At 43.1% G+C, this 26,484-nt stretch overlaps 1 protein-coding gene and 1 long non-coding RNA gene across 2 annotated transcripts in view; one reads left to right on the top strand and one right to left on the bottom strand.

Annotated features, from left to right (window-relative positions):
- The window catches only part of SUSD1 (sushi domain containing 1), a 100,249-nt gene extending 74,451 nt beyond the window's left edge, over nt 1-25,798 (bottom strand). The window contains exons 1-6 of the mRNA XM_019490779.2: nt 23,905-25,798; nt 18,184-18,315; nt 15,806-15,961; nt 14,829-14,975; nt 10,468-10,647; nt 5,020-5,199 (exon numbers count right to left, since the gene is read on the bottom strand). Coding sequence (XP_019346324.1) covers nt 5,020-5,199; nt 10,468-10,647; nt 14,829-14,975; nt 15,806-15,961; nt 18,184-18,315; nt 23,905-23,989 — 880 coding nt within the window. The 5' untranslated portion in view covers nt 23,990-25,798. The remainder of the gene's footprint in view (nt 1-5,019; nt 5,200-10,467; nt 10,648-14,828; nt 14,976-15,805; nt 15,962-18,183; nt 18,316-23,904) is intronic.
- LOC109283962 (uncharacterized) lies at nt 1,619-23,943 on the top strand. The gene is made up of 3 exons (XR_002091279.2): nt 1,619-1,850; nt 3,677-3,780; nt 23,248-23,943. It is a non-coding gene; the product is annotated as an uncharacterized LOC109283962 (long non-coding RNA).
- Nucleotides 25,799-26,484: the final 686 nt, after the last annotated feature.

Below are 26,484 nucleotides of genomic sequence, written 5' to 3'. Positions count from 1 at the left end.
GAAAATAAAGCCCACTGTGGGACTTAACCTCACTGGCATGTTTCCGGTACATGTGCCTTGCGGAGGAAAAGATTCTATACTCTATCTTCTCTGTTAGTTCTTCCTGACCTTTCAGTATTCACTGTTTGTCATCATTACTCAGTGAAAGACAAAAACAAATCATTCTGAATTTTCATTTAAAAGATCCTTTGAGTCCTTTCCCTGTCTCTCTCCAAAGAGTCATTTTATAGTCTCAGTGTGACATGCACTATTATGCCTTATAGTTTTCCGGTATTGAGCAATGCAACTTTCTGTTTCTTGCATCCTTTCAACAAGAATAAAGCAGGTTTAGAAGGGGTTGGGTTTTTTTACTCAGTTTCACCTTGTTAAAAAAAATACGACCTTCAATCTTGCCAAGTTACTTTATGTCACAAAAACAGATTTAGACCTAGCCAAGAGAGCATTTTGCAGAACAGAGCTACACTTGGATACTTTCTTTTCCTGAGTTTGCTACTATGTAACATTAAAGTTCTGTCGTCTTTAGGATATTTCAGACTCTACCTATGTTGGTGGGAGTGCTTTCTAACCAAACCCCTTCTTCAGTGCAAACTGGAAAGTCATTTCCTCTGGCATACTTGAATCCCTTCTGACAGGCACAGTAGACCCCACTTCCGAGCTGTGAAGTACAATTCTACAGCAGTTCAGCATGCTGTACCTCTGGTGGAAACCCAGTCTACCTATGAAATGCAGAGAAGCAGGGGGCAGAAACCACCTGAAAAATGGATGTGTTCACGTTCAATTGCAAAAGAAGCAACTTCTGAACAGCTTGTATAATAACATGTAAAATGCAGATTTTATGAAAGGATTAAGCTCTCTTCAGAAGAAACTTAGGGTACGAGCCCAATGGTGTGCCCAACATTGTATTTTTCTTATGTCAGAATGCACCAGCAAAGAGCCAGTGGTATTTAGTTGCTGACTTGTCTCATGCAAGCTATCACTGGTTCATGCATGTAAGCGATAGGACCAGAATGGAAGGTTATATACCCTGTGATAGAGGAGAACAGGCAAAGAATCATCCCCTCAGAATCAGTTGAAAGCCAGCCATTGTTGGAATTTACTCTCAACAGCCTTATCATGCGGAGTGCTTAGACCCAACATTTCCTAGTAGTGTCAACTACTTTAACACAGTTTTTGTATTTAATTATATCTATCATTAAATTTTATTTTATTTTTTGGTACTGTGGAGTTCAACAGACTGGCAATGCAAATAAAGGGAGTTTCACTGCAATTATGACAAGAAAAATGGAGAAAAGTGGTTATTTGTCAAACAGCATATTTTCAAGAGGTATTTCTTAAACTTCTTCCTTAGTTCTAATTAGATTTTTCATTCTATAATGTCCACCTCCCCCTAAGGCAGTGGAAAAGGAGAGAAATGATTCTCTGACTTCTTTCATAAGTTATTCTGGAGCAGTGCATGAATTTTTCTCATTTTAATGAGATTTATTGATTAATTACATAGACCCTTAAGATCACATTCATCCGAAAGGCATCATTACTGAAATAGAAAAAGAAATTTCATTTCATCTGAAAGTCATTTGTGACCTCTAATGAGTGTTAAAAATTTAGTAGTAAAGCATCTTCAAGCTTTGCACGGCTTTTTAGTCACTTTTTTTTTCAAACATGCCAAAACTAGCAGAGCTGTTGCTTTGAAATTTCACCATTTATTCTAATTGTCCATTCCCCTGTGCACTACAGGAATGGTTTTCAGAGAGAACCACTGGGACTACATTCTGAACTTCTACTTCAGACAGAACTCCCACTGCAATGTTGGCAATCTAACTGGAGTGTGGACACTGGCATTCACAAAGCAAGTAAGATTAAGATGAAGATTAAAGCCTTGATCTTGCAAAGGTTTACACACTTGATTAATTTTACATAGTGGGAGTCATTCTATTGGCTTTAAAGTAACATTCAAGAGGGTGCATCTACTGTGGAGTTACCTAATTAGCTCTACAATAAAGTGTCATGCATCTATACATGCAGAGCTATTAGGCTGGAGTAAACTAATTAACTCTGCTGTAGGTTAGTACTGCCAGATACAAGTATTATCCTACAACAGTTATTTACTCTGTTGCAATACACGTGTAGACAGTGATGGGGCTGGCTGGGGCATGAGGGTGCTTCAGTGTGGGGGCTGCGTGCCAGCTAGCCCCGCACTGAAGCACCCTCATACCCCAGCCAGCACCTCCACAGCATGTTAAGCCAGGTAGGAGCAGCCCCAAGCTAGCGGTCTGACCCCCAGGGCCTCTGTCAGCCAGAGCTGCACCACGCTGTGGTCCTAGGCATATGCATATATGCTACACCCAGGAGCAATAAACTCTTTCGCAAACTATGCAAGAGTTTAATGAGTGCCTTAATATGCATGTGTAGATGTGGCCAAGGTATAAAATTATGCAGGTGTATCTCCTTTTCAACAATATTATTTCCCTCAACAATAAATGCAATACCTGCCAACACATCTCTACAGCCAGAACAATCAACACATCAGAATGAAACCATCAAAATCCATGGATCATACACTTGTCTATCCCAGAATGTGGTACACTTCATCCAATGCACCAAATGCCCTCATGGTAACTATGTGGGCGAAACTAACAAAAATAACACACCAGAATGAATAAGCACCAGAAAAAAATAAAAAATAGAGACACTAAAACATAGGCAGGGAAACATTTTTCTCAGAAAAATCACTTACTGCCTGACCTCACAGTTCTTGTGCTCAGAGGAAATCTACCCAACACTCCTCATAATATTAGCTTGGAAACAGAAATTCATTAGCTTATTGGATACTAAGTACTACGGACTTAACACAGACAGTGACCTCGTGATGATCTACTTGATAATCTACCATTATAATATAACCTCTGCACTTCACAGATGATAATGACCCTCCTGAACACTCTTATTCCTCCTATATCAGGCTTTCACTGCATCTCTCCTGAATGTTGACTATCTGATCATTTCTCTTGTATCCTGTTTTTGTTTATAAATTTTACACAAGCTTTTGTTACATCTGCAACTTAACTCTTCTGTGTCTGCACCTATCCCAGTGCTTGCAGATGTTAAAAAAAAACAAAACAACAATACCACATTTTACCAGAAGCAGCGAGGTCTTACTTCCACCCAGCTCTGCAGTGTCCATAAATATTGGGCACTTCAGTGGGACTTTTGGTGCTTTTAGCTAAAACTGATTCAATAAGCTATTTGATAAAAGTGCCAAAAAGCCCCATTAAAGCGCCCCATCTTTATAGATGCTGCAGAGCCAGGTTGAAGTAATGCACTGACTCTTCTAGGTATGCACAGGGCTTGGCTCAGGTATGCACTGAGTTTAAAGTAAAGCTCCATTTTGGCTTTTTTAACTGTCTGCAAGCAGGCTAAGATACCAGAATGCTTGCCTATGTCTATCTCAACCAAGCAGCTGGTCCAATAAAAGATATTACCCACAAGAATTTTTGCTACTTGCATCCTTCCTGGACCATCACAGCAACATCACTGTAACACAAGCAGGAAGGAAAGAAATTTCTAGAGGATTTTTAGACTTATCAGTAATTGGGAAAATGCTGATGCATGCAGGGTTCATTTGGAGGTATTTAGGAAGACTATCTATGAAACAGTTGTGGTCTTTGGATTATCCTAGGCTTTGGGGGAGTCCAAATCCCCAGTGGTCAGGGCTGGCAGAATCAGCTGGAAGGGTGATCTCTGGAAGTACTGGCAGGACTCTCAGAGGGGCTAGGTTGTAAGGTAAGAACTTTCCTTCTTTTTGTTGTCTTCAAACTAAATGGTGAGTTTTAATTGTATAATTCTTTTTTCCTATATAATAAATACCTCTGATATTTTGTCTCCTAAATGACTGTTTGTGGGAAAGTGAGATCTCAGGTCAAGTGATACTCCAAGCTAGCCCATTCTATGGGAAGGGGGGGCCTAAAATTCTTTCACAATACAAGAGGAAACTACTTGAAGCTACCAAAGATGTGTCTCCCACAGATGTAGAGTCCAGTAAGAAAGGCAGTAGGGCTGAAGTTGTGGGGAGAAGGACTCACCCCAGGGCAAACCTTAGTCTGTTCCTTGGGAGAAGCTCTGGGACAGTGGGAAGAAACTTACGGTTCCAGCAGTGCCCCATGGACAGGTTTGTGATAACTACCCTCCCCAATTGAGAAATAGATGTTCTAATTCATGTCTGTGTTGGGTGTTAGGAAAGGTTTGCCACATTATTACTGAAAGAGCCCCAAAACAATTGTGATATAGAAGTGATTAGTCCGTGCTAAGAAACTGTTTATTCAAAATGATCTCCTAGAAGTACCTGAAACACAAAATTCAGAGAGAGAGACAAAGCACCACCATAAAAAGGATGCTCTGGAGTTCTCAAATGACTGCACAGCACAGAAAAGCAAAACTCTCTTTAAACTCAGACATTAAACTTGGGAACTGAAACTAAACCTGGGCTCTTTCTTTCCTGTACATAACCACAAGCAACAAAGAATTTACAGATCAAGTTCTGCCCTGATACATGTCTTTTCAGGACAACTCTCTTTAGACTCTGACCTACAACTGAAACTTATTGACAGCTCTGTTGATACATCAGCTAAAGAAGAATCCAGTCCCTTATTCCAGCTCTGACAGGTTTCCAAACTCTGACAGACTGCGCACCACCAATTTAAAACAATACAACCTTAAGTACCACCAACAAATTTTTGTCATATAAAGTAATTATAATAAATCTGTTAACGTGTACCACTGACAGATTCTCTACATACCACTGGTGGTACCTATACCACAGAATAGGAACTGCTGTCTGTGATGGTTTTGTAGTCCCATCTGCAGTAAAACTACGTAAAAGCTTATTTTTGCTACTAATGTCAGCACACATGACTTGGGGACATGCAGCATTAGTCATTCTTTGAAATAAAATCATGCTTTGAGTTTAGTATTAACCATTTAATTTTGAGGAAAAAGCATAGACCTCTATTAACAGTTACTTACCTTTGCATACACCTGTGATATTTTCCCATTTCTGACTTATTGTGCATTCTGAAAAATTTCTGTCTCCATTAAAGTAATACCCTTCTATACATCTATAGTACACCCTGCTCCCCAGAGCTGTGGATTTGTCCCAGATCATTTCTGTATGTGGAATCCAAAAAGGTCTGCCACAGTCGATTTCTGGAGAAAAAAATAGAGGACAAAAATTTACAGCAAGCCAAGACATGACAGACAGTTTAGGATGTGCTGATTGTTTCACCAAATATTACTTCACTTATTTGCTAAATTAAACAGCAGTTCCAGGAGTTCAGGATTTGTGGGGTTCCTAGCACAATGGGGCCCAAATCCTGGATTAGTATCTCTAGATGTTCCAGCTACAATATACAATAAAACAACAAAACATCCTATAATGCAATGAAAAGGAGAAGTTTAGGAGCACAGTGGAACGAACCTATTACCAAAAAGGACCTCCAAGTTACATTTCACAACTGGGTTTAGCACTGTAACAGGGGCCCTTCTCGGGGCCAATTTAACCATGGCCCGCCCACCTGTTTCTGGGCTAACCACCCACCTTCTCGTCCGCCACGCCTTGTTGTTAATTAGTTAAATGATGTAATTAATCGGGAGGCTGCCCATTTCCTGCCCTGATGCCAGGGGGCACTATCTGCAGCTCCATTCCTCCCCTTCACCACAGCCTATGCCTCGCAGATGGCATCTAGATGTTATCATAATCACCGGCCCCCACACTGGGCCCCAGAGTCCTCCTGTTTGAACCCTACCTGGAGTCCTGTCCTCAGGCGGTCTCATCCGCCTTCATACCGGGCAGCATCGCTCCCTGAACCGCTTCCCCCTCATGGGTGTGGTCCCCCCAGGACCTTGGGCTACTAGCCCTGGCCCACCTCTGGGCCAGTCGGGACCCCAGGCCCTCGGCTCTGGGCGTTCCTCGCGCTGGGTCCCCGGCCCTTTGACCCTTCCGGTCCTGGCCCCAGCACTGACCAGTCAGGGGAAGTTCAGACAGGCCTGAGTGGCCTCACTCTCTCTCTCCGGGGGTCCACCATCCAGACCCTACGAAAGGGTAACCCACCCGGTCATGGGGGCTACGGGTTAAGGCATCCCGACCCACTTTTCACTGGGGTGGTAACTGGCCTGGCATTTCCTGGGGCTCCCATGCCACTGGGAGCCCCACCAGGCCACTCACTCCTGGCAGGGTGCAGTTTTAGGTCGTACCCAGGACCAGGAGTCTCCTGACCATTCCCTACAGCTCCTCCCTTACCTCCAGATGACACCAGCAGCCCCCTGGCCAGGCAGTGTTGTTGCCTGGCCTCCAGCAGCAGAACGGCCCTGTTTATGTGGGCAGCCCTAGGCTCAACATGGCCGCCCTCATCAGGCACCTGCCAGCTGCCAGCTCCAAGCCCTTACAGTGGCAGGCACCCGCAGTGCCCTGCCACAAGCACCAACATCTTCCAACAATGTTTTTGTCTCTTCACATGTTCTACCTGTCAGCAACAGTGATGGCAACTCAGATTCTCTACCTGAGCCCTGGTACAGGACAGAGGAATTTATAGGCTAAGCCAGGAGAGCTGAACCCTTGGCTCATGGAGCTGTGTCATCCAGCCTGTGAGTCTCCCCACAAGTCTGGAAATTGGGTGGCAGGGGAGTAGTGGCTACATTAATTGCTGCTCCCTGCTGCCAAATTTCCAGACCTGTGGAGAACCTTGTGGGCCAGATGGTGTAGCCCTATACGCTACTCCCTCTGGTATAAAGTAACTTTATATCCCAAGAGCTAGTATCTCAGCCCTGCAGTGGGAAGGGAAACCATTTATACCTCCTTAGCTGAAGGTCCCCCTGCTGTGACTCATGAATATCCCTGTGGACTGGTGCATGGGTCCAGGTTAGCATGCTGCTGGACTGGTACACGGCCTGATCTGGCTCATAGGACTAGGCCAGCACACAAGACTGCACCTGCAGGCAGGATGGACCCACACACTGACCTCTTGCTGGGTCAGGCCTTAAGACTAACCCTGCCCATGGGATGCAGCTTGCAAACTGCTCTCACACCATTCTTCTGGCCTGTGGTGCTGGATAAGTTGAGCAGCACTGAGCTAACCTACAAAGGAAATTTAGGTTGGATATTAAGAACATTCTCACCACAAAGGTGGTTAAGCACTGAGGCAGATTATCTGTAGAGGTTGTAGAATCTCCATCCTTGGCAGTATTTAAGTGCAGGTCAGGTAAACATTTGTCTGAAAAGGCTTTGTTAGGAATGATCCTGTCTTGAGCAGAGGTTGGACTACGTGATCTCCTGATGTCCCTTCCAGGTCTACTTTTCATGATTCTATGATTCTGTAAGGCTGCTTACAGTCCTCATGTCTCAGGCATGGTGCCTGCTCAGCCAGGCATTCTTCATCAGGGGACAGCCCATGGTGGCGCAGGAACTGACTATGTTGACTTTGCCTCCACCGAAGGTCCACCCACATATCAGAGGGATCTTCAACTAAGGAGATGTATATCGTTTCCCTTCCCTCTTTAGCATTTGAGCAGGGCTTGGATCCTAACCCTTGGGATATAAAGTTACTTTATACCAGAAGGAGAAAGAAGATTTTCCTTTCTAGTTTCATAGTTGGTAGGGTCGGAAGGGACCTGAGCAGTTCATCAAGTCCGACCCCTGCCATGGCAGGAAAGAGTACTGGGGTCAAATGACCCCGGCAAGGTATTCATCTAGCCTCCTCTTAAAGACCCTCCAGGGTAGGAGCCAGCACCACTTCTCTTGGAAGTTGGTTCCAGATCCTAGCCGCCCTGACAGTGAAGTAGCGCCTCCTGATGTCTAGTCTGAATCTACCCCCTGCCAGCTTGTGACCGTTATTTCTTGTCACTCCTGGTAGTGCTCGGGGGAACAGGGACTCCACTAGGGCCTGCTGGTCCCCTCTGACTAGTTTGTAAATGGCCACTAGATCCCCCTCACCCTTCTCTTGTGGAGGCTGAACAGATTTAGGTCCCTTAGCCTCCCCTTGTAGGGCCTGACCTGCTGCCCCCTGATCATGCAAGTGGCCCTCCTCTGGACCCTCTCCATGCTGTCCACATCCCTCCTGAAGTGTGGCGCTCAGAACTGGACACACCACTCCAACTGCAACCTGACCAGTGTCACATAAAGTGGAAGGTGCACATCCCATTTTGATGTTCCCAACATTTGAAAAATTGCAAGAGCTTCTAAGGAGGGACGTGGAAACCAGAATCAAGATATCTGCTTTCCACTACTGATACATTTAAAATGAGGTTTTGAAGAGGAAAAATTGCCTTCAACCAGGACAAGGAAAAATCACAAAGGAAACATTTGTAGGTTATTCCAGTCTCAGGGGAGATAATTAGAAAATTGGGGCAATGGACTTAAAAACTGATTCACTTACTCAGTGGTTTTGAGGGTCTTCATAATAAAATTATGGAATTAAAAGAATGAAGAGGGAAGATTGAGTTAATGAAAGAATATAATTTGGGGCTAAAATACATTTTGAAATCCACTGTGAATCCTCCACTACAATTAAAGATTATGCATTGCTTCATTTAGAAAAATGAACAGTAAAAGCTAAATTAGGAATTAAAGTATTACCTTAGCTAAAGCTCACAAATGGAAGGGGGATGAAGGGATTGCAAAAGAAATCTTAAAAAGAAATAACTCTGAAGTTCTGTCCAGAAACAGAGATAAAAATAGACAAAGTCTGCAGAAGCCTCACCAGGTGACCTACAGTATCACCTTTAAATGGAAATTTAAAAATATGCAGCAATGGGGAATAAATCTGCTATGCTAATCACGTTCCTGTCTCTACCTCAGGAAGTACGTGCTATGAAACACTAGAATGAGCCTTCTCTCCCAGAGATTATATGCAACATATGCACCTTTAGTCTGAAGCTAAGTTACACAGAGTGGTATATGATGCCTTTTAAATTAAATTAATAAGCAATATTTTGGAAAAGGGGACCTGTAAGAAAACCTTGCTACTCACCTATCATTATCCTTCATAGGTAGCAAGACTGAAAAGCAAACTTGAGAGATGTGTATTTGCTATGTAATGGAGCAAATATTTTCTTAGGTGCTGAGCCTCAAATTAGAACAAAGCTATTAAAGCAGATTCCCAAAACAGAGGCACTTTAAGACAGGCTGAAATACTGCCTAAGAAAACTTGAGTACATATTAAATTTGATGCTAAAGAATAGAAGAATGACCTTTGCAGGGTCAAATCTGTGGGAGATGAATCCTGTAGTGACTGGAAAATGTAATTATGCCAATTTAAAGATTGAGTAAAAACAAATAAAGCCTCAGGGTATGTCAATTAATATTCAGAGTTAATAGAGATCTTTGAGTAGTTGTAAACCACGTGTTAGTGGGGTGACAATTCTTTTGGTTTATTCTTGCTTTTCATCTTAATGCGGACTCAGTAGGCCATATCCCTCCACTTTTAAAAGCAACATGGCTACGTGGTTTCTGCCAATCTACAATAAAAATACTCTACTAAGTCTCTGTAAGCAGCTAATAATACTCTGACCCTCTAAGTTAAAAAAGCATTTTAAGTGATAGTAAGAGTTGGATATCTAAGCAGCAGAATCAAACCGGGTGCTCAGCTAGCAACAATCTGCAAATGCACATCACTTAACTTCTGTGGGAAAGCTCACATCAAGTAAAAAGAACTCCTTGTGCCAGGAACTGCATGTGTGCGCACAAGCATTTGCAAGATCATGCTCTAGCTCACATCAGGCCCTTAGTTTTTATTGCACAATATCAGAAGTATTTTCATGTTTTTCAACAAAATAATGCATTTGTTTTATTTAAATAGTTACCATCAGCTGACCCAAACAAATTCTAATGTTTTAGTGCTAAGGATCAAAAAACAAAGGTGACTAGCCTAGTTTCAACACAAAGGTGAATGATGTGTAAAAGTGGTGAACAACCGTAAAAGTGGTAAATGACCTGATCAACGGTTGCCAAGTGGTATGCCCAATGGTACTGCTGGCTCACTGCTCCATCTTGCTTCTAATGACTAAATCTGCTCTACAGTTATCTGACTGGTCCTTCTTGTCTGTGAAAAGTTCTACTTGGGGATATTCAGTACACATGTAATTACAGTCGATTTATTTAAGTTGTTCATTTTGTGCACATAGGCTCAGTAAGAGATTTTATGTTGGTGTAAACCAGCAGAGATTTTCAGAGCTGCAGAAATTCACCAGCCTTCAGTCTTCATTTCACAATCCTCCAACTTTAATATTCTATGGCTTTATTAGCAATTCAAAAAAGAACTGCTTAACATACAGCTTTTATGTGGTGGTAAAGCTGGCAGATAGACTTCTCAACTTGGCAACAGGGAGTTTTCAAGCTGATGGCCTTGATGCGATGACTGCTATTCATGGTTATTACTGAAATAATGCTGATGATGAATAAATCTGTATTATTTTATTTACCTTTGCACACCAAATCAGCACCTTCCCATTGTCCCGTGGCACTGCAAACTGCTGTCTGATTACCATTTTCCATCACATAACCGTCCATGCAAATATAGACAACTTTACTTCTATAGGTGGTCCTACTCAGAGGTGCTGAATACGCTTTTTGGATAGAAGGTGGAACCCCACAATCCACAGCTATAAGCAAAAGTGGGAGAGAAAAAATAATCATATGAGGACAATAGAAATACAGGATCCTAATCTGCTCACAACAATGCCATAGGCCCTTTATTTTGAAGTGAGAATTTGTTTGAGTTCAAATATATTAAAACATGCACTGACATATTTTTTATAATGTAAAAAACTCCACTGTAATGAAACAATCTTTAAATCTATGAAATTCAACAGTAAGCTGCACAAAAAGGCAATTTCTTTGAATCAATGCCCATCACTTTTATTTGTTTTTAGTGTAAGCCTTTTGAAAAGATGTTGGCATATTTAGGTATGCATATGTTTACACTATAACATACTTCCTTCATTTCTCCACAGACAGACACCATCACGCTCAGAAACGCCTACTCTCCACACAGAATTATGCTGTAATTTCAAGATAATTCTCCTTGTTAACTCCTAAGTGAAGTTACAGTCTTCCCAAACAAATTACTTCCATATTCACATGTTTAAATCAGATAGGATTAAAGGGCTCATGCCACCTAAAATAGCCTGACATGAACCTACCAAAGCAAAGCACACCTCAATTATAATCTCTACTGTCAGAAAGGAACAATTTGTTATATTGTTGTATGAAAACATTTTGAAGTCTAGCTTGTAAGTAAAGTGTATATATTCCTAGTTTCCTTGAGCAAAGAGAGATTATAAATTGTGAGGTTTTATTAAACTAGATAGGATAAATGAGTCAATAGTAGGATTGTCAGACCGTAAGGAATTTTTTAAAGATTTCTCCATTAATAAAGAACAAAATGGAGCTTATAGTGTATTAGCATAAAATTCTTAGTAGAAGTGTGAAAAGCCGGCCCTTGCCTGTAGCCAACCTGGGCTCTGGGCAGCTGCAGCAGGTAGCGGGCAGGCTGCAAACAGCTGCACAGGGCTCTGCAGCCCTGGCATCCACTCCATACCAGTGATGGCACACGTGCCTCAGAGCAGAGAGCGGGAGAGGGTTGCGCTGCCTCAGACCCTATCCCTGCTCTCTGCTCTGAGGTGCGTGTGCAGTTGCCACCAGCATGGAGCTGATGCCAGGACTGTGGAGCCTGGTGCAGCTGTTTGCAGCCTGCCCGCTGCCTGCTGCAGCTGCCCAGGGCCCAGGCTGGCTACAGGCAGGGGCTAGCAGCAACACTGGGCTTTTCCTGGCATTCAGCAGCAGCACTGGGGGGGGCAGGTTGAGGAGGGCTACAGTGATGTCCAAGATCTGAAAATCTAGTCAGCCAAACCCCATGACTAGCTGGGCTAGCGTGGTGTGCTGAGAAATCAGAGACCCAGAGCCCCAAGTTCAAACCCTCTCTAGGCACAGGAGATCTAGAATCCAGATTCTCCAACTTCCCAAGTGAGTGCCCTAGCCACTCAGTTACTGGGAGACAGGACGGGAAGGCCCTTCTCCTCCATGTTCTTCCTGGTGCACCTGCCCAGTTTGCATGCGTATACAAATATGTATGCACATGCACTATTTGGCCAAGATTAGAATTCCAACCCATGCATAAGTGTGACACTTAGATGATCCAAAATCTCATGTAGGCAACCAACACTTAGATGGCAAGGAAGGGAACAAATGCTACCCTCAAGTGGGTAAGTGGAATAAAATACTATTGCCCCTGATTATCTGAACAACAGTGATATATCTTTAAGTTTGGGGCCTGGAATGTGTCCCTGGAGCTCCATGGATAGGTGTCTACTCAACCTGAGAAGGCAGCTGGTCAATTTCATGGGCAGATCACAGGGCTGGCTGCCAATTTAGAGGGCTTATTGTGGTGGGATCCCCCATGCTTCTCACTGCCTGAGGGGCCCTGATGTCCCTGCCCCTTCCTGCTGATTGGTGGACAAGCTGTCCATTGTATGACCCTGCCCCTTGCCACTGATTGGCTGAAAGGGCTGTTCATCATGCAGCCCTGTCACTTCCCCAATTGGTAGAAAAGGGTGGGGCCGCATGACAGCCAGTCAGTGGCCAGGGGTGGGGATGGCTTGCCTGCTCGCTTTTGTGCCAGCAGCTCTGTTCATTATGTGCTATGCCAGTGTTTCTCAACCTTTTAAGTAGCAAGTACCCCCTAACTTCTGAAAAATGTAATAAGTACCCCAACACTCAATTTTCCAGGGGATTTTATATTTACAGACTAATGTGTGCCATATGTTGGAAGAAGGGCTGTATATATAAGGCTGTGATATGACAGATGTCTGATCTGGTGTGAGTAGGGTTGCCACCTTTTACACCAGGGGTGCACAACTCAAGTATGTACCTGAGCTAGAGGTGATGTTGTCCAGAGCTAGGAGGGCTGAACTGCCAAATTATTACTGGGGAATGTAAAGTGCTATGCAAAGCGTAGCATGCCAAATTGTTTGCCATAGTTTTGAGAGGAGGAAGGGACGAGAGATAGGAAAAGAGGGTGAGAGAGAGAGAGAGAGGAAAAGAGGGCAAGAGAAAGACAGGTGGACAAGGAGGCAGCTGCTGCCAGCCATGTAGCCCAGGCTGTTCCCAGCAGGAGGCTGGGAGGCTGCAAGCGGCCCAGGCTATGTAGCTGGCAGCAGCTACCCAAAGCTTGGGCTGGCTGCAGCCAGGAGGCTGCAAAGAGCTGCTCTGGGCCCTGGCATTGCACATCTCGGAGTGGATGGTGAGGTGGGGGGCCTGAGGCAGCGCAGCCCAGAAAAGCCAGGTGTGTTTTGCACATTTCATGGAAATTACAAAATCAGGAATTTTCTGTGGAATCAGACATTGTTCACAAAATCCATGAAAAAAATCTAACTAAAAATAAAATGCTGGCTGTCCACTGGGAGCCACCAGCCCTCTCATGGCAGCTGTGACCTGCCTGCACAGCTACAGACTATTAATCAGAAACATTCTCCCAGGAGATCGATTTTAAAAAAATCAGAAGAGTGAATGGCTGTGTATCTCCACATGCATGACAGAAACAATACTCAGAAAGGTCTAGGTTAATGGCATGTTGAAGTCCCCTGTGGCTCAGTGGTAGAATCCTTGTCTACCACACAAGAGCAATGGGCTCAATTCCTGGATGCTTGTACAAATATAGCCAAGGAGAGATCAAATGTCTGGATGCAGTCTGGCCTTTGGATTCTGTCTCAGTGCCCTAAAGGGAGGATGGAAGGTCTCCAAGAACTGCCTAGACATATGCATTGAAGGTCTAGGTGACCTCTCATGCATATACCATGATCTAGAAGGATCAACAGTTGCCAAATAGTATGCCCTTTGGTACTGCTCTATCTTGCTTCTAATGACTAATCTAAGCTGATTTAGATTAACCAGTTCAAATCTGACTGGTCCTTCTTGTCTGTGTCCACTTGTCAAGTTCCACTTGAGGGATATTCAGTACACATGTAATTATAGTCAATTTATTTAAGTTGTTCATCTTGTCTGAAGTCCATGAGATATGCAGTTGATCAACACCTTTAAAAATTAGGCAACTTAAGGTTAGATATTTTGATCTAAGGCAACACACTATGTGCAATATGCTCTGTCATCTAACATTGCAATTCTCTGTACAAGACAATTCCATAATCACCAGCTGTTCATTTCACCCTGGATACAATGCACCCTGAGAACTGCAGTCAGCTCTGTGAGCCTTCTGTGCCCATCAGGTATGGAACTGCCATGCAAACTTACACTAGAGGGAAGGAGAAGAAGTGAAGACAGAAAGAAAAGTTTTCAAATTTAGATTAATTTCTGTGTATAGCAGGAAAAACAAGAGTCGCTTATTCTTGCAGGCAGCACAGTATGTAACAAGTGGATGGTTTATCATTTTATTATTCCTCTCCCCTAGGCTTGTGTTATCCACTTGACCTCGTCCACCAGCCCTTTATCCCCCTCTTCCCTTCCTCTTGAAGCAACACAGTTATGCAAGTAGGTTGTGGCAGATTTCCTCCTTACTCAGAACCTAACTATATCACCTCCATGGCATAGCAAACTTCACTGACCTTACATACTCAAACCACTGCAGAGAGCCTGTGGCAACCTACATTTACTGTCACCCTACCATCCAAATATCATTTCAATATGGTGAATTCAAAAAAACAAGAGGTAAAGCCCACACAAAGGGCTGCTGCCCTGGGGAATTAGAAGTATAGGTCAGGGGAGGTACTGCTATAACATGATGGACCCGATTATATCTGTAGCACAGACAATATCCACAGGCACTTACGTCTGCATGAAATCTTAGATGAATTAAAATATTCTGTTCCATTTTCTGGTCTGTAACCTTCTATGCAGTTGCACTTGTAACTTCCAAAGGTGTTCACACACTGACCTGCATGGCCACAGAGGCCCGACACTTCACATTCATCTATATCTGGAATCCAAAACAAAAATTATAAATCTTTTTTTTTAATTGGATTTACTTTTTAAATTCCATCGTCTGAGGGACTGATCCTAGAATGTACTGGGCACATCTACATAAGACGCTTTACTGCACAGTAGACTAATCTACTGCACAGTAAAGCATCATCATCTACACGTATGCAGCATTTACCAATTCACCCACTTCACCCTCCAGCACTGGCTGGGGAACCCTTAGAACAAAGTCCCTCTGCTCCCTTTCCCCCTCCCATTCTGAAAACAGGGACAGGCTGAGAGGGAGGAGAGGTCATTACTAGGGGAAACCAGCTGCAGGCTCCCACCCAGGAGCTAGATTCTCCTTCCCCCTGGAACCAACAGTGAACTTCTGTTTGGTCCAGGGACTTGTTGTAACTCAGAACACTTCCTGCAAACCATTCTGAGTTACAGTGGGGAGCTGCACTTCTGTCTGTGCCCTCAAGTCTATACTCTGCCTAAAAGAGGAAACCCCACAGTAACAAAAAACTGGAAAAGCTGGAAGTAGGGGAAGGTGAATCATCCTTTTTTCTTAATGGCAGCTTCTTTTGGTCAGTAAAACAGCTTTGCACCAATCATGCTCATCAACAGAACAAAGAAAAGTAGAAGAAAGGAGAATATAATCAGCCTAGCTCACAGCATGAGAATAACATGTGTAGCTAGTGGGTATATAATTGGGCCATGGGTTATTTGTGAGTAAGAGTTAACTACTTGCATGTGAGTTTTTTAAATAAATAATGTGACTGCAAAGAAACAAAAGTGTTTGCCAAAGAGGTGGCTCTGAAAGTTGAGTCTTGTTGCTGCAGTTACCTGTACAGTATGTGCCGTCATTGGGAATAAATGTCCTGTTGTTGTTAGAGGGACGGTACCCATCCAGACAAACACAAAAAAAACTTCCATAAGTATTATGACATGATGTATACTCTCCACAGATCTTGCTGGCTCCAATCTGGCACTCGTCTTTATCTGTCATCGTATTCAAAAATACGTCAAAGAGATTCAAATAAAATTTGCCCATCATTCTCAAGAAATCAGACTTCTGCTTGCTTTGATTTTTTTGTAATTTCATAACTCAGGGTAAATGATTTCTTGCCAGCTACCAGTTGTATTGGTGCAACCTATAGTAACTGTATGTAACAGAGCACAGGGTGCTCTGTTACTTGCAGGGGCTTGAGCAGCAGCACCAAGGCAGTCCACAGCTGCCTGCAATCCCATTTGGGCACCACTGCCTGGTTGGGGAACAGGGCCCAGCTGTTGCCTGCAAGAGCAGGGCCCTGAACAGCAAAACAGCAGCAGTTTGCTGCTGCAGCTGAAGGAACAACTACTGAGCTGCTACCCATGGAACATCCTTGGAAGTAAGAGCTGGGGCTATGGGGAAGGACAAGGCCCCATGTTATGGGGTATGACTGAAAACTGCACCCTGCCAGAAATGGGTGGCCTGGTGGGACTGTCTGTAGTGGGACAGTCCCTCAGACATGCCAGGCCAGTTACCTCCCCAGTGAAAGGCGAGTATGGGGCACCTCCTAACTTCAGTCCCACATCCCTGCTGGGTGAGCTCAAGCAGGGGGAGCCCAGACTCGCCAAGAGTACTGAGGCAGGACCCAGGTTGGTGGAGGGACCTGTGGCAGTGCCCAGACTCTGCGGTGGAGGTCTGAGGCTGCATATAGGAGCTAGAGTGAAGCTCCAAGGGGGGGTGGGGCCATGAGCTTTGGGGAGCTATTAAGGAAGCTCCGGGGGCCAGGGATAAGGGGAGAGCCCAGGGAGGTCAAGAAGCCCCAATCCCATGGGGCGGGCTTGGAGGTCTGGAATGTGCAGGCTTGGAGCCTAGTATGTGGGACCTGGAGCCCAGGGCTTGGAGGCCCAGAGTATGTGTGTGTAAGGACAGAACCCAGGGTGAGGGCACTGAGACCACAAGCTCTGGTGGCGAATGAGAGCCCTGGCAAGAATCCGGAGCTCAGATCCCAGTAGGAGCCACTGGAGGGAGAAACATCTGCAAGACATGGGACACAATAAGGGAAGGTAGGAGTTGTGGGTAATGCCCATAACATTGCGCTAGTAAATGGGCAGCCTCCCGCCTAGGTAATATCTTGTAATCATTAACATCAAGGTGTGGCAGATGAGGAAGGCGGGCGGTTAGCCTAGAAGCAAGTGGGTGGGCCAACAACTGACCAGCCCTGGGACGCCCACTTGTTACACTGTCCCTGGATAACACTTTGATACTGTATGTATGGGCTAGTATTTAATACATGGTACACATTTAAATATAATAAACATACTTTTCTATATATCTTAACACCACCACCTCTGAATCTAAGAACTGAAAGTATTTTAAAGCAAGGATTCAAAGATATGGCCTGCAAACTAGATACAGCCCAAGGACCACATCATTGGGTCCCACAGTGATGGCCATGCATGTGGCTAGTCTGGGACCCCGCGCCCCCTTCCCCCCCAGCTCCTTGGGTACTCAGAGGGAGCAGTGCTACTCGCATCCCAATCTGATAAGAGAGGTGCAGTCCTGTATTGGCCAGACTGAGTGCCACAAGTACTAGATCCAGCATGTGAAGCAGGAGCGGACCAGTCCCATACCACTCAAATGGCCCGTGGGACCATTTCAGTTTGACACCCCTGTTTTAAAGTCATCATCCTAACTGGAAAAATCAGTGAAGTGATTCTTTTGTTAAAAGTCCATTTCATGTTCTGGTTCTCAGTGAAAAAATGATTTGTTTGCAACAAAAATGGGGGAAATTATTACTTTTCTATTTCCTTGAAAATTTAAAAAATATACGAAGATTTTTAATGCGTTCAATTTGGGGGAAAACATGGTCAAAATTCTGGGGTTTGTAAAACATGTAACTTTGCAGTGTCTCTTTATGTGGAAATTGAATCAAGTATCTCCGAATTTAAAGAGCAGTAAAGATATAATATTACTAATATGTCTTTTGATAGTGTGAAGGGCACAAAAATATTTATTTTATTTTAAAAGCAACTGATGAACCCACATTTTATAAGATATTTTACAAATAATAATTACAAAAACAACTATAGGCCTTCTAGGTTTTGGACAAATTTTTAGAAATGTTTCCATTCCTAAGATCTAAGCAGCATCATTCTAAACCAGACTGTTAGAAATTGCACACTTCCAACCATAATTTTTGATGATTCTGTGTTTAAAAAAGAACACAGCTTACCTTGACAATAAGTCCTGCCATTACCCACAAATCCATAGTTACAGATGCAGACATTTTTGCCTTCTTTTTGGTGACATGTGGCATGAATATGGCAAGTGGCACAGACATCCGGGATTGACCTGTTTGTTGCATCTTTAAGAACACAAAGGTACAGTTAGAAAAAATACTAAAAATGTAGCTTGTGGGTTAGCTTATTGCATTGGGAGTATAAAACTTTACATTACATTAAGCCCTGAGAACTGAGATTGTGTTCCAGTTCATCTCTGAGTCCAAAATAAAATCTAGGCCTGTTTTGTTTTAAAAAGCCCAATCAAGAAAACTGACAGAAGGAAGAATGGTCTAATTTCCCAGAACATGATATTACATGATATTACATATTTTTTGTTGCACGCCAGTTAGCATGATTCAGGTAGTAATGTTTGAAAGTTTCCCATTTAAACCAAGTTGTATCCGCCAGCCTGATTACACTATGAAAACACATCGTTGTACTCCTGATAAAAAGAAAAAAAAAAAAAGCAAGCAAAATCTTGGCCAAAATTCTTGTACCTCATTTAGAAACATACCTATAACTCTCCACTGACAAATATAAGGACTTCTAAACTTCATTCATTCTAGCAACCTATGTGCAAGGCCTTCTTCATTGTAGCACTCAGTTGTCATTGATGGACTTCATCCCCACATTCCATAGCTCCATTTTATAGACAAAGACAGGCATAGATTACATAGGATCGTATGAAAGCAGGGCAGGAAAGGATCACGAGGTCATCTAATTCAGCCCCCTGCTCAAAACAGGATCATCCCTGACTAAACCATCCCAGTCAAGTGTCTGTGTAAACTGTTCTTCCAGTGAACTGTGAAAACTTCTAAGGATGGAGAGCCCATACCTTCTTTAAGTGGCCTGTTCCAATGTCTAACCATCCTCTTAGTCAGAAAGTTCTTCCTAATCTCCAGTGTTAGTTTCCTCTGCACATATATAAAGGACATGTCTACACAGATATTTAGGATCAAAACTGAGGTCACCCCCAACGGAGCTGCTCTTCCCCATCTACATCATACCTCAGAGCTGTCCAACTGGTGGCTCACTTGGAGTTAATTTGCAGCCCCAACACCCACTATTCTTGGTGTGGCAGCAGCTGTAGTCTCCAGGTTCTCCCTCCCCCCTCTGACTTCCACAGCAGTGTTAGGGGAGCCCACAGCCCAGGGCACCCATGACCAGGGAACTAAAAGCGAATCCAAGACGCCCACGTATTCAGTACGGGAGGGCGTCTGCACTGTGAGAGACCTGTGGGGTCAATGGCTTCCACTGGTGTGGCCTGAATGATGTGATGAGACCTGTGGGGCATGTGGCCCCTGGCTGCTTAGAAATGGACAGCCCTATCATATCTTGTAGCCTGCTCCAAAGCCACCCTTACTGCGATTTTTGTTTTAACATTGATGTATAGACTACATAGCCTTTTTTACATATACTGGAGAGAGGGAATGTGATACAGAAAGCCTGGAAATAAGGAAGAAGGGGTTGTGGATTTACTAGTGGTGGCATCCCTGTACTGGAGACGTGCAGACCTAAGCAAGTTCCAGACAGAGTCCTGGAGAGGAAAAGAGCAGCAGCAGGGGGTCATCCTCTGACAGTGACGTTCAGCAGAGCTTCCTGGTGCAGGATGGACTGCTCCTGCCCATCAGGATGAGGGACTCTCACTGTGGATAGGCAGCCACAATTATCTGTGCAGACATTCCCAAAATGACCTGCCCAAGGACATAAAGAAAGCCTGTGGCACAGACTTTTGTCCACACAATGGATAAAATGGATGATTAAATAAAATAAATATTTAAATTATATTTTTCTTTAAAATATTATCCTGTGTAGAAGTAAATTTGATGTTATAAGACCCTATACCAAAACCTAAATATAAGCTATTAAAATTGTTTAGATAAATACTGGGAACATATATGATGCATCAATGCGCCCTGTTCAAATTCTAATCAGTTTTAAGGTGTAGCTTTTTAACTTCTGAGGCAAACTCAACCTTCAGAAATATTTCATAACGTTGCTCGTTGCACTGGCAAATACATATATTATTTCAGTCTTTGTTATGGTGCAATACTTGGCATTAACCTTTTCCAAATAAATGTATTTTCAGCTTCAGTTCTGCAGAAACACTTTTAGCTTATGTATTTGTTTTGGTGTAGGCGTGATGTGCAAAGAGACTGCTTCCTTCATCTAGACTAGCTTATTCAAAATTGAAAAATCCAATTCAGGGATGAAAAAGCAGGAAAGATAATTTTCCTTTTCCAATCAATGAATTCTAAAATATCAATCTACTAATTCTAAAATATTGGATCCAGATTTCTAAAGGCATTTAGGCACTTGAAAGATACAAATAAGAACCTAGAAAGGTTTTCAAGAAAGGTTAAGCAGGTTAGGCACCTAACTGTAATTGATTTCAATTGACTAACGGGAATCACATACCTAAGGTGCTCGGGCAGTTTTAAAAATCCCACTGGGGGTCTATCAGCGTCCTTACACACCTAAATATGGTCAGAAACCTGGTCCATAGTGACCGCAAACAATCTGTTTATTTGCTAAAGTTAATAATTCATTTGTTTATTAAACAATGAATCAGTGAGTTTTAAGTGGGTAACATGTTCTGATATTTTTCCTGATGTACCCAGTATATTTTAGATTGCTTTAACTAATAATAACCTATTTTAAAATGCTGGTTTTGCACATTTAATCAAATTCCTATTTCCATCCAAATCCTAAGTACATTATTGTCTACTGAAGAAGAAATGGGTTACTCGCCATTTTTTAACATAGTAAAAAGTATATATTGAGAAGTGAACTATATAAGTACCTAAATAAATATGCAGCTACTTAGCAGAGCAGCTCAAAAGAATTAACATGGCTCACAACTGTACCAAAGCCCTTAGAAATCTGCCTCTGCTGTAGGGAATGCCTCCTAGTTTTTTGATCTCTGAGCTTCAATATTCACTTTTAGTGGCCTTCTGACAGGCAAGTGAGAATTTAATGGCCACATGGAAGGTTGTGTGTACCTGGCACTTGGCTCCTTAAAAGAAATAGCAGCCATTTAAGGTGTCTTTGTGAAATCCAGTAGCATCTCTGTGAATTAAGCTATTTGTTCATGGGTACAGATTCAGAAATGGAAAGCTATCTATAAAAGTGGCTGTTACCTTTACACTGCAGGGGTTACAACATCCATTCATACTTTGGCAACATGTAAATTTACAGTCTTCTGTGTAAGCAACTGGCCATTCAAAATGGATTTATGTATCAGCTCCATTTCATACTATTTTCTCCCTGTCATTTTTTTTTCCTTCCTCCTTATTTTCATTTATTTTATTTCTCAGTCATGCCCTAGAAGAGATGTTCTCTACAGCATTATGTATACAATTCAACAAACATTTTCACTTTTGCCTGGACAGATGGATTGTTTATCAAACTATGTCAGTTTTTATATCCTTAATGTGTAAACAATTAGTACAAGGTTTATAAAACTTAATATCAAGAACACAGCCATTAGAAAAATGACTTGTAACAAAGATATTCTAGAAATGTAGTTTTATTAGAAGGTTTACCTGCATGTGGCATATATGATTAATTTATCACAAATTAACATGAACTTTGTATATAAGATTTTGACTGGAATAAAATAAGTAATTGTTTCCTTAACATGTTTATTGATAAAAATGTGTTTTGTGTGTTTCTCTTTTTGTATCTCTTTTTCATTATCTTAACATATCAAACTGATTTTCTCCTTGACTGAAACTAACAAAACAGCTTGAACATACACAAATGCTGCATACACATAATTAAGCCTATTTAGCATTTTTGAAGAAGTATTGAGAGTGCAACAGTTAACTATTTCACACAATAATGGAAATAATAGATTGAATGTACATTTTTTCCCTAGAGATACAAAATTAATTTCCATCCTAGAGATGATACAGTTCATATGATTTGCATGTGTAAATTATGAATTTTTTAAACACCTCTTGCAAGTTGCAATATTGTCTGAAAGGTATTTGTGAGTCCATGTAGAGACAGCCTCAAAAAGAAGGCAAATGAGGAACATGGGTTGGTTTTTCAGGAGTAATGCACACCAGTTTTCCATGCCATATAAAAAGACCTTTTTCAGTTGCAGATCATATATATTTTATTCAAAGTGAATTTAAGATTTCCTTTAAAACTCTTATGAAATAGCACAAAATTCTTATTTCAAAGATGATGATGCCCTTGTAAATTATTCACCTTTTTCTAAATCATCACAGGAAACAAAAACCTATTCATGTGCATTTGCAACCAGCGTGCATTTAATTTAGTTTTTTAAGTTCAGAACAGCTACACTAAAAGCTACCTCAGGATCCCTTAAATCTGATGATAGGGAACAGGGAGTATGTTCCTGAAACCACAGTCACAGGAGATAAGAACTGTTTATTTTGCCATTGCATTGGATGATGTGTCATCTCTTGCCTCCTGATGGCAACATTCAGTATTTTCCTCAGAAATTGAAATCACCTTATCCCGTCTAGTCAATAATATTCTGCCTGGATATGGGCCCTAATCCAATTTCCACTGCGGTCAAAAGAAAGACTTCTGTTGGCTTCAACAGTAACAAGATCAACACCACAATGAGTCGGACTACAAGTTGGCTAATAAAACGTGTGAACATTGCTACGAAACCATATACACATAGCTATCTCAAGCTCAAACGTATACAGTTCAGACCTTCATGTACCTACGCATATTAAAATATTGTGAATTTGCCATGAAAGCAATCACAAAACACAAACACATCTACAAATATTCACTGATGTTACTGCCCACTTCTGAAGAGAGGTGTAATTTTGCCAGATGGCATGAAGATGCCCTACCTAAATGGGCATGTCGCTTTAAAGCAATTTGGCCATGCAGTTTGCTTCACATGCCACCTGGCATTTATCTTTTTTGACGTTACACATGATCTCGATCAACTGGAAATGGAAACAGCTGCTATGCTTGGAAATCATAACGTTTCCCTAATATCTCCGATATGCTTTTTGTCATAGGGATCCACCTGGAGCCTGACACCTGTAACCAGAGCTGGAAGTGAGGATGTAAAAGGACTAGGCTGTGCCCTCCTGGATAGATCAAGCCAGCCAGCTCCCCATCACCCCTGGAGGCTGCTCTCCAGGGGTGGCATCCCTGGCAGGGGGCCAAGCAGGATTTGGTCTCCACCGCAGCTAGTACTTGATGCTTCAGAGGACCAGAAAGGAGCAGTTACAGCATTTTTTGCCAGTGGGATGGAGGTTTTTCCTTCCCAGCAAGAGCCAAACAGCAGGGTTTACATCAGGGGTGGGCAAAATGCAGGCCGCGGGCCAGATGCGGCCTGCCAGGCCATTCTATCCGGCCTGCGGGGCCCCTAAAAATGTAGAAAATTCATATTTATCTGCCCCTGGCGGCCTGTCATGCGGCCCTCGATGGCTTGCCAAAACTCAGGAAGCGGCCCTCCGCCCGAAATAACTGCCCTCCCCTGGTGTACATCATCTTGCGAATCTGGGGGCACTTCCATAGCGGCACTTCGTGCGCTTGCCCCATGGCCCGCCCCGTCTGGAAGCGGCTCTTTGCTCCGCACGGCGGCGTTTCGCCGTGGGGGTTTAGCGCAACGGGGACTCTTGCGCTGCCCACAGCCCTTGTCCCGCGCCCGTGCTGCCGCCCGCACTTACCCCGCTGCCCCCGCGCCGGCCGCCCGCTCAGCCCCGGCCCCGGCCACAGCCACAGCCACAGCCACAGCCAGGGCAGGAGGCTCATACCGAGCTGCCTCTCCGCGCCCTGCGGGCCTGGGCGGCGGTGCTGCCGGCTCCCTCCCGGCCCCTTCCGCCCGCCTGCCCGCGCACACGTGGCCGCGCTGATAAGGCTGGGGGCTGCCCCCCGGGGGGACGCTGCTGCCCTGAAGAGAAGCCTCTTGCACCGCCTGAGGCCGAGGCCACCTCCCAGTGCCAGCCCACTGGGGCTGCGCGCTGTTGCCCGGCACACGTAGCGCCCCTCGGAGCAGCGCCGCCTCCCCTCAGAGCTGCCCTGGAGCCTCCAGGCACGAGAGATCGAGGCGGTATCCTTCCTACAACGGTAACCCAATCTAGCCTGCCACAGTTCAGCAAGCCTAGTCCCGCTCCCTGCTTCCCCGGATATTTCTGCACTCGTACAGACTGGATTAAATTGAACTGAGGTTATTCCGAGAAAAGGCAATTTCCCAAGCAAGCAGGGCTGGTGATGTGTCTTACATAACTGCTGTTCTCTCCTACTGAAGCACTAGACAGTCGTTTGTAAATAGTTGGGGCAAACTTCTGCTACCCTTTTTACCTTGCATTAGGCACTGAGATAAGGTACACCCAAACTGTAGGCATTCCTGTACTATATTTTTGTCATGAGTTGCCCCACAGGGGAGCAGCACCTCTCCTGTTCGGGACCAAGCAACTTGTCCACATAATAAACACTGAAAACCCATAGAAACAGCACTGAGCTATGGCTTATGGAGAAGTTTTATAAAGTGTTTTGCATAATTGGTTGAAATGATTGGCCATTTGCTTCTTTTCCTTCCCCTTTGCACTAATGCAGAAAGAAATGAGCCCTCCTATAGCACCAGTAAGAAACGCTGCCTCACCTTTTCTTATAAAGTGGTTGGATCTACTGTGGAAATTAATTTGAAAACACTCACCGCAACAAACAGGAAAAATGGTCTTTGGCTTGAAACCAAATAAATCACCATGAGCCACCATTTCACCATTTTCTGCAAATAGTCTTTAAAGAAGTTTCAAAGGAAATGTATTAGTTAAGGAAAGCATAAAGGCAACGTATATGTGGAAATCAGTTGGATTGAGCAGGTGTAAATCTGGACAAATTTGGTTTAAGATAGTCATAAGGTGGTAGAGAAGCTAATTTAAGATTTGATCAGTGATCCAGTGATGGGCAAACAAAGCAGGACCTGGGCCCAGTTTGGAGCCAGAGGCAACTATACTATGAACAAGTAATTTCTCCTAACTGGTTGTCTGCTAGGAGGCTCTGGAGTACTTTGCTGGAGAGGAAGATCAAGGACTCAGGCCATAAGAAAGGTAAGAGCCCCAGTCAATACGATCTCAAAGATTAGGTCAAGTCAAATGTACTTTGCTTAAATAACAGCCCTGGGTCTATCCCAATAAAGCATGGAAAAATATCTCCATGGATTTTCTGCTCTGGACAGAATAGAGAGTCAGTATTTCCTATTGCCATACTGAAAGGATCCAAATTTGCAATTACAGCATTTTCTTTGTTCCTAATAGTATTAAATCCCACTACCCAGAAGGCATCTGAGCTACTACCCATTTGCAATTCTCTTCTCTGTGATCAGAAAATGGTCATGATGGTCAAAGTAATTGAATTCATCCAGAGACAGTTGGAAGTTTCCTGTGCTGCCTTTCCTTACAGTTGTCTAAGTGGAGATAATTGAAAATCAAAAAGGCATGCAGGATTAAACATCTCTTTAGCAGTTTTTGTTTGCTTTCCAAGTATTTCACAGAAAAAGCCACCAGAATATAAATCACATTTCTCTTGTAAGAATGCTTGCTATAGATCATATTATTTATTTTGATGTCTCAAGACAAAATATTAAATAGATTGTGATGACTACTGCAGCAAATACATTTTTAAAATATGGCAAATATTCTCAGCCAGGCTGAATAAACATAATTCACCTCTGAGAATAATCATTTGTCAATCATGCAGCATTTTTATATGCTCTGCTATCAAACCACTGTTTTCTGGGAGGCTGGGAAAAGAATGACTCTGAAAACAGGTGGAAGGCATTTTCTCTTTCACCTGGAGGCCAAATGCTGCTTCTCTAGTCTATTGAAAAGTAGTGTAATTAAGAATTGGCTTAGGGTCCTTTCTTTAGTCACCAAGATGAGCAACAATGTTTTCTGAAGCAGATGGAACAATTGAAAAATGGTTGGCCCCCTTCAGTCTCTAATCAAAATGTTTTGGTAATAATTGCACAGTGCAAGTGCTGCTCCCATCATGATTTGTACAGAGGAAGTTTCACCACTTCAGTTGTTTGCACTGTTTCTGTTCCTATGTCACCAGTGCAATTTTGGGCAGTTAGTTACCTCCATCAAATGTTACTCTGAAGGCTTACAAATGAAAATGGGAAAATGGAATCTCTTCTTCAAGAAGAATAGGAACAAGTTAGAGAAATGAACTCTGATTAACCCCATTCCCTTTAAATTAATCCCATTTGATTAACCCTATTCCCACAATGTTTCCTTACAGTCATC

This window comes from Alligator mississippiensis, chromosome 3, assembly GCF_030867095.1.
Source record: "Alligator mississippiensis isolate rAllMis1 chromosome 3, rAllMis1, whole genome shotgun sequence".
Classification (NCBI taxonomy): Eukaryota; Metazoa; Chordata; order Crocodylia; family Alligatoridae; genus Alligator; species Alligator mississippiensis.
Note: the sequence above shows the minus strand (reverse complement) of the source record. Positions and strands in the feature narration are given on the sequence as shown.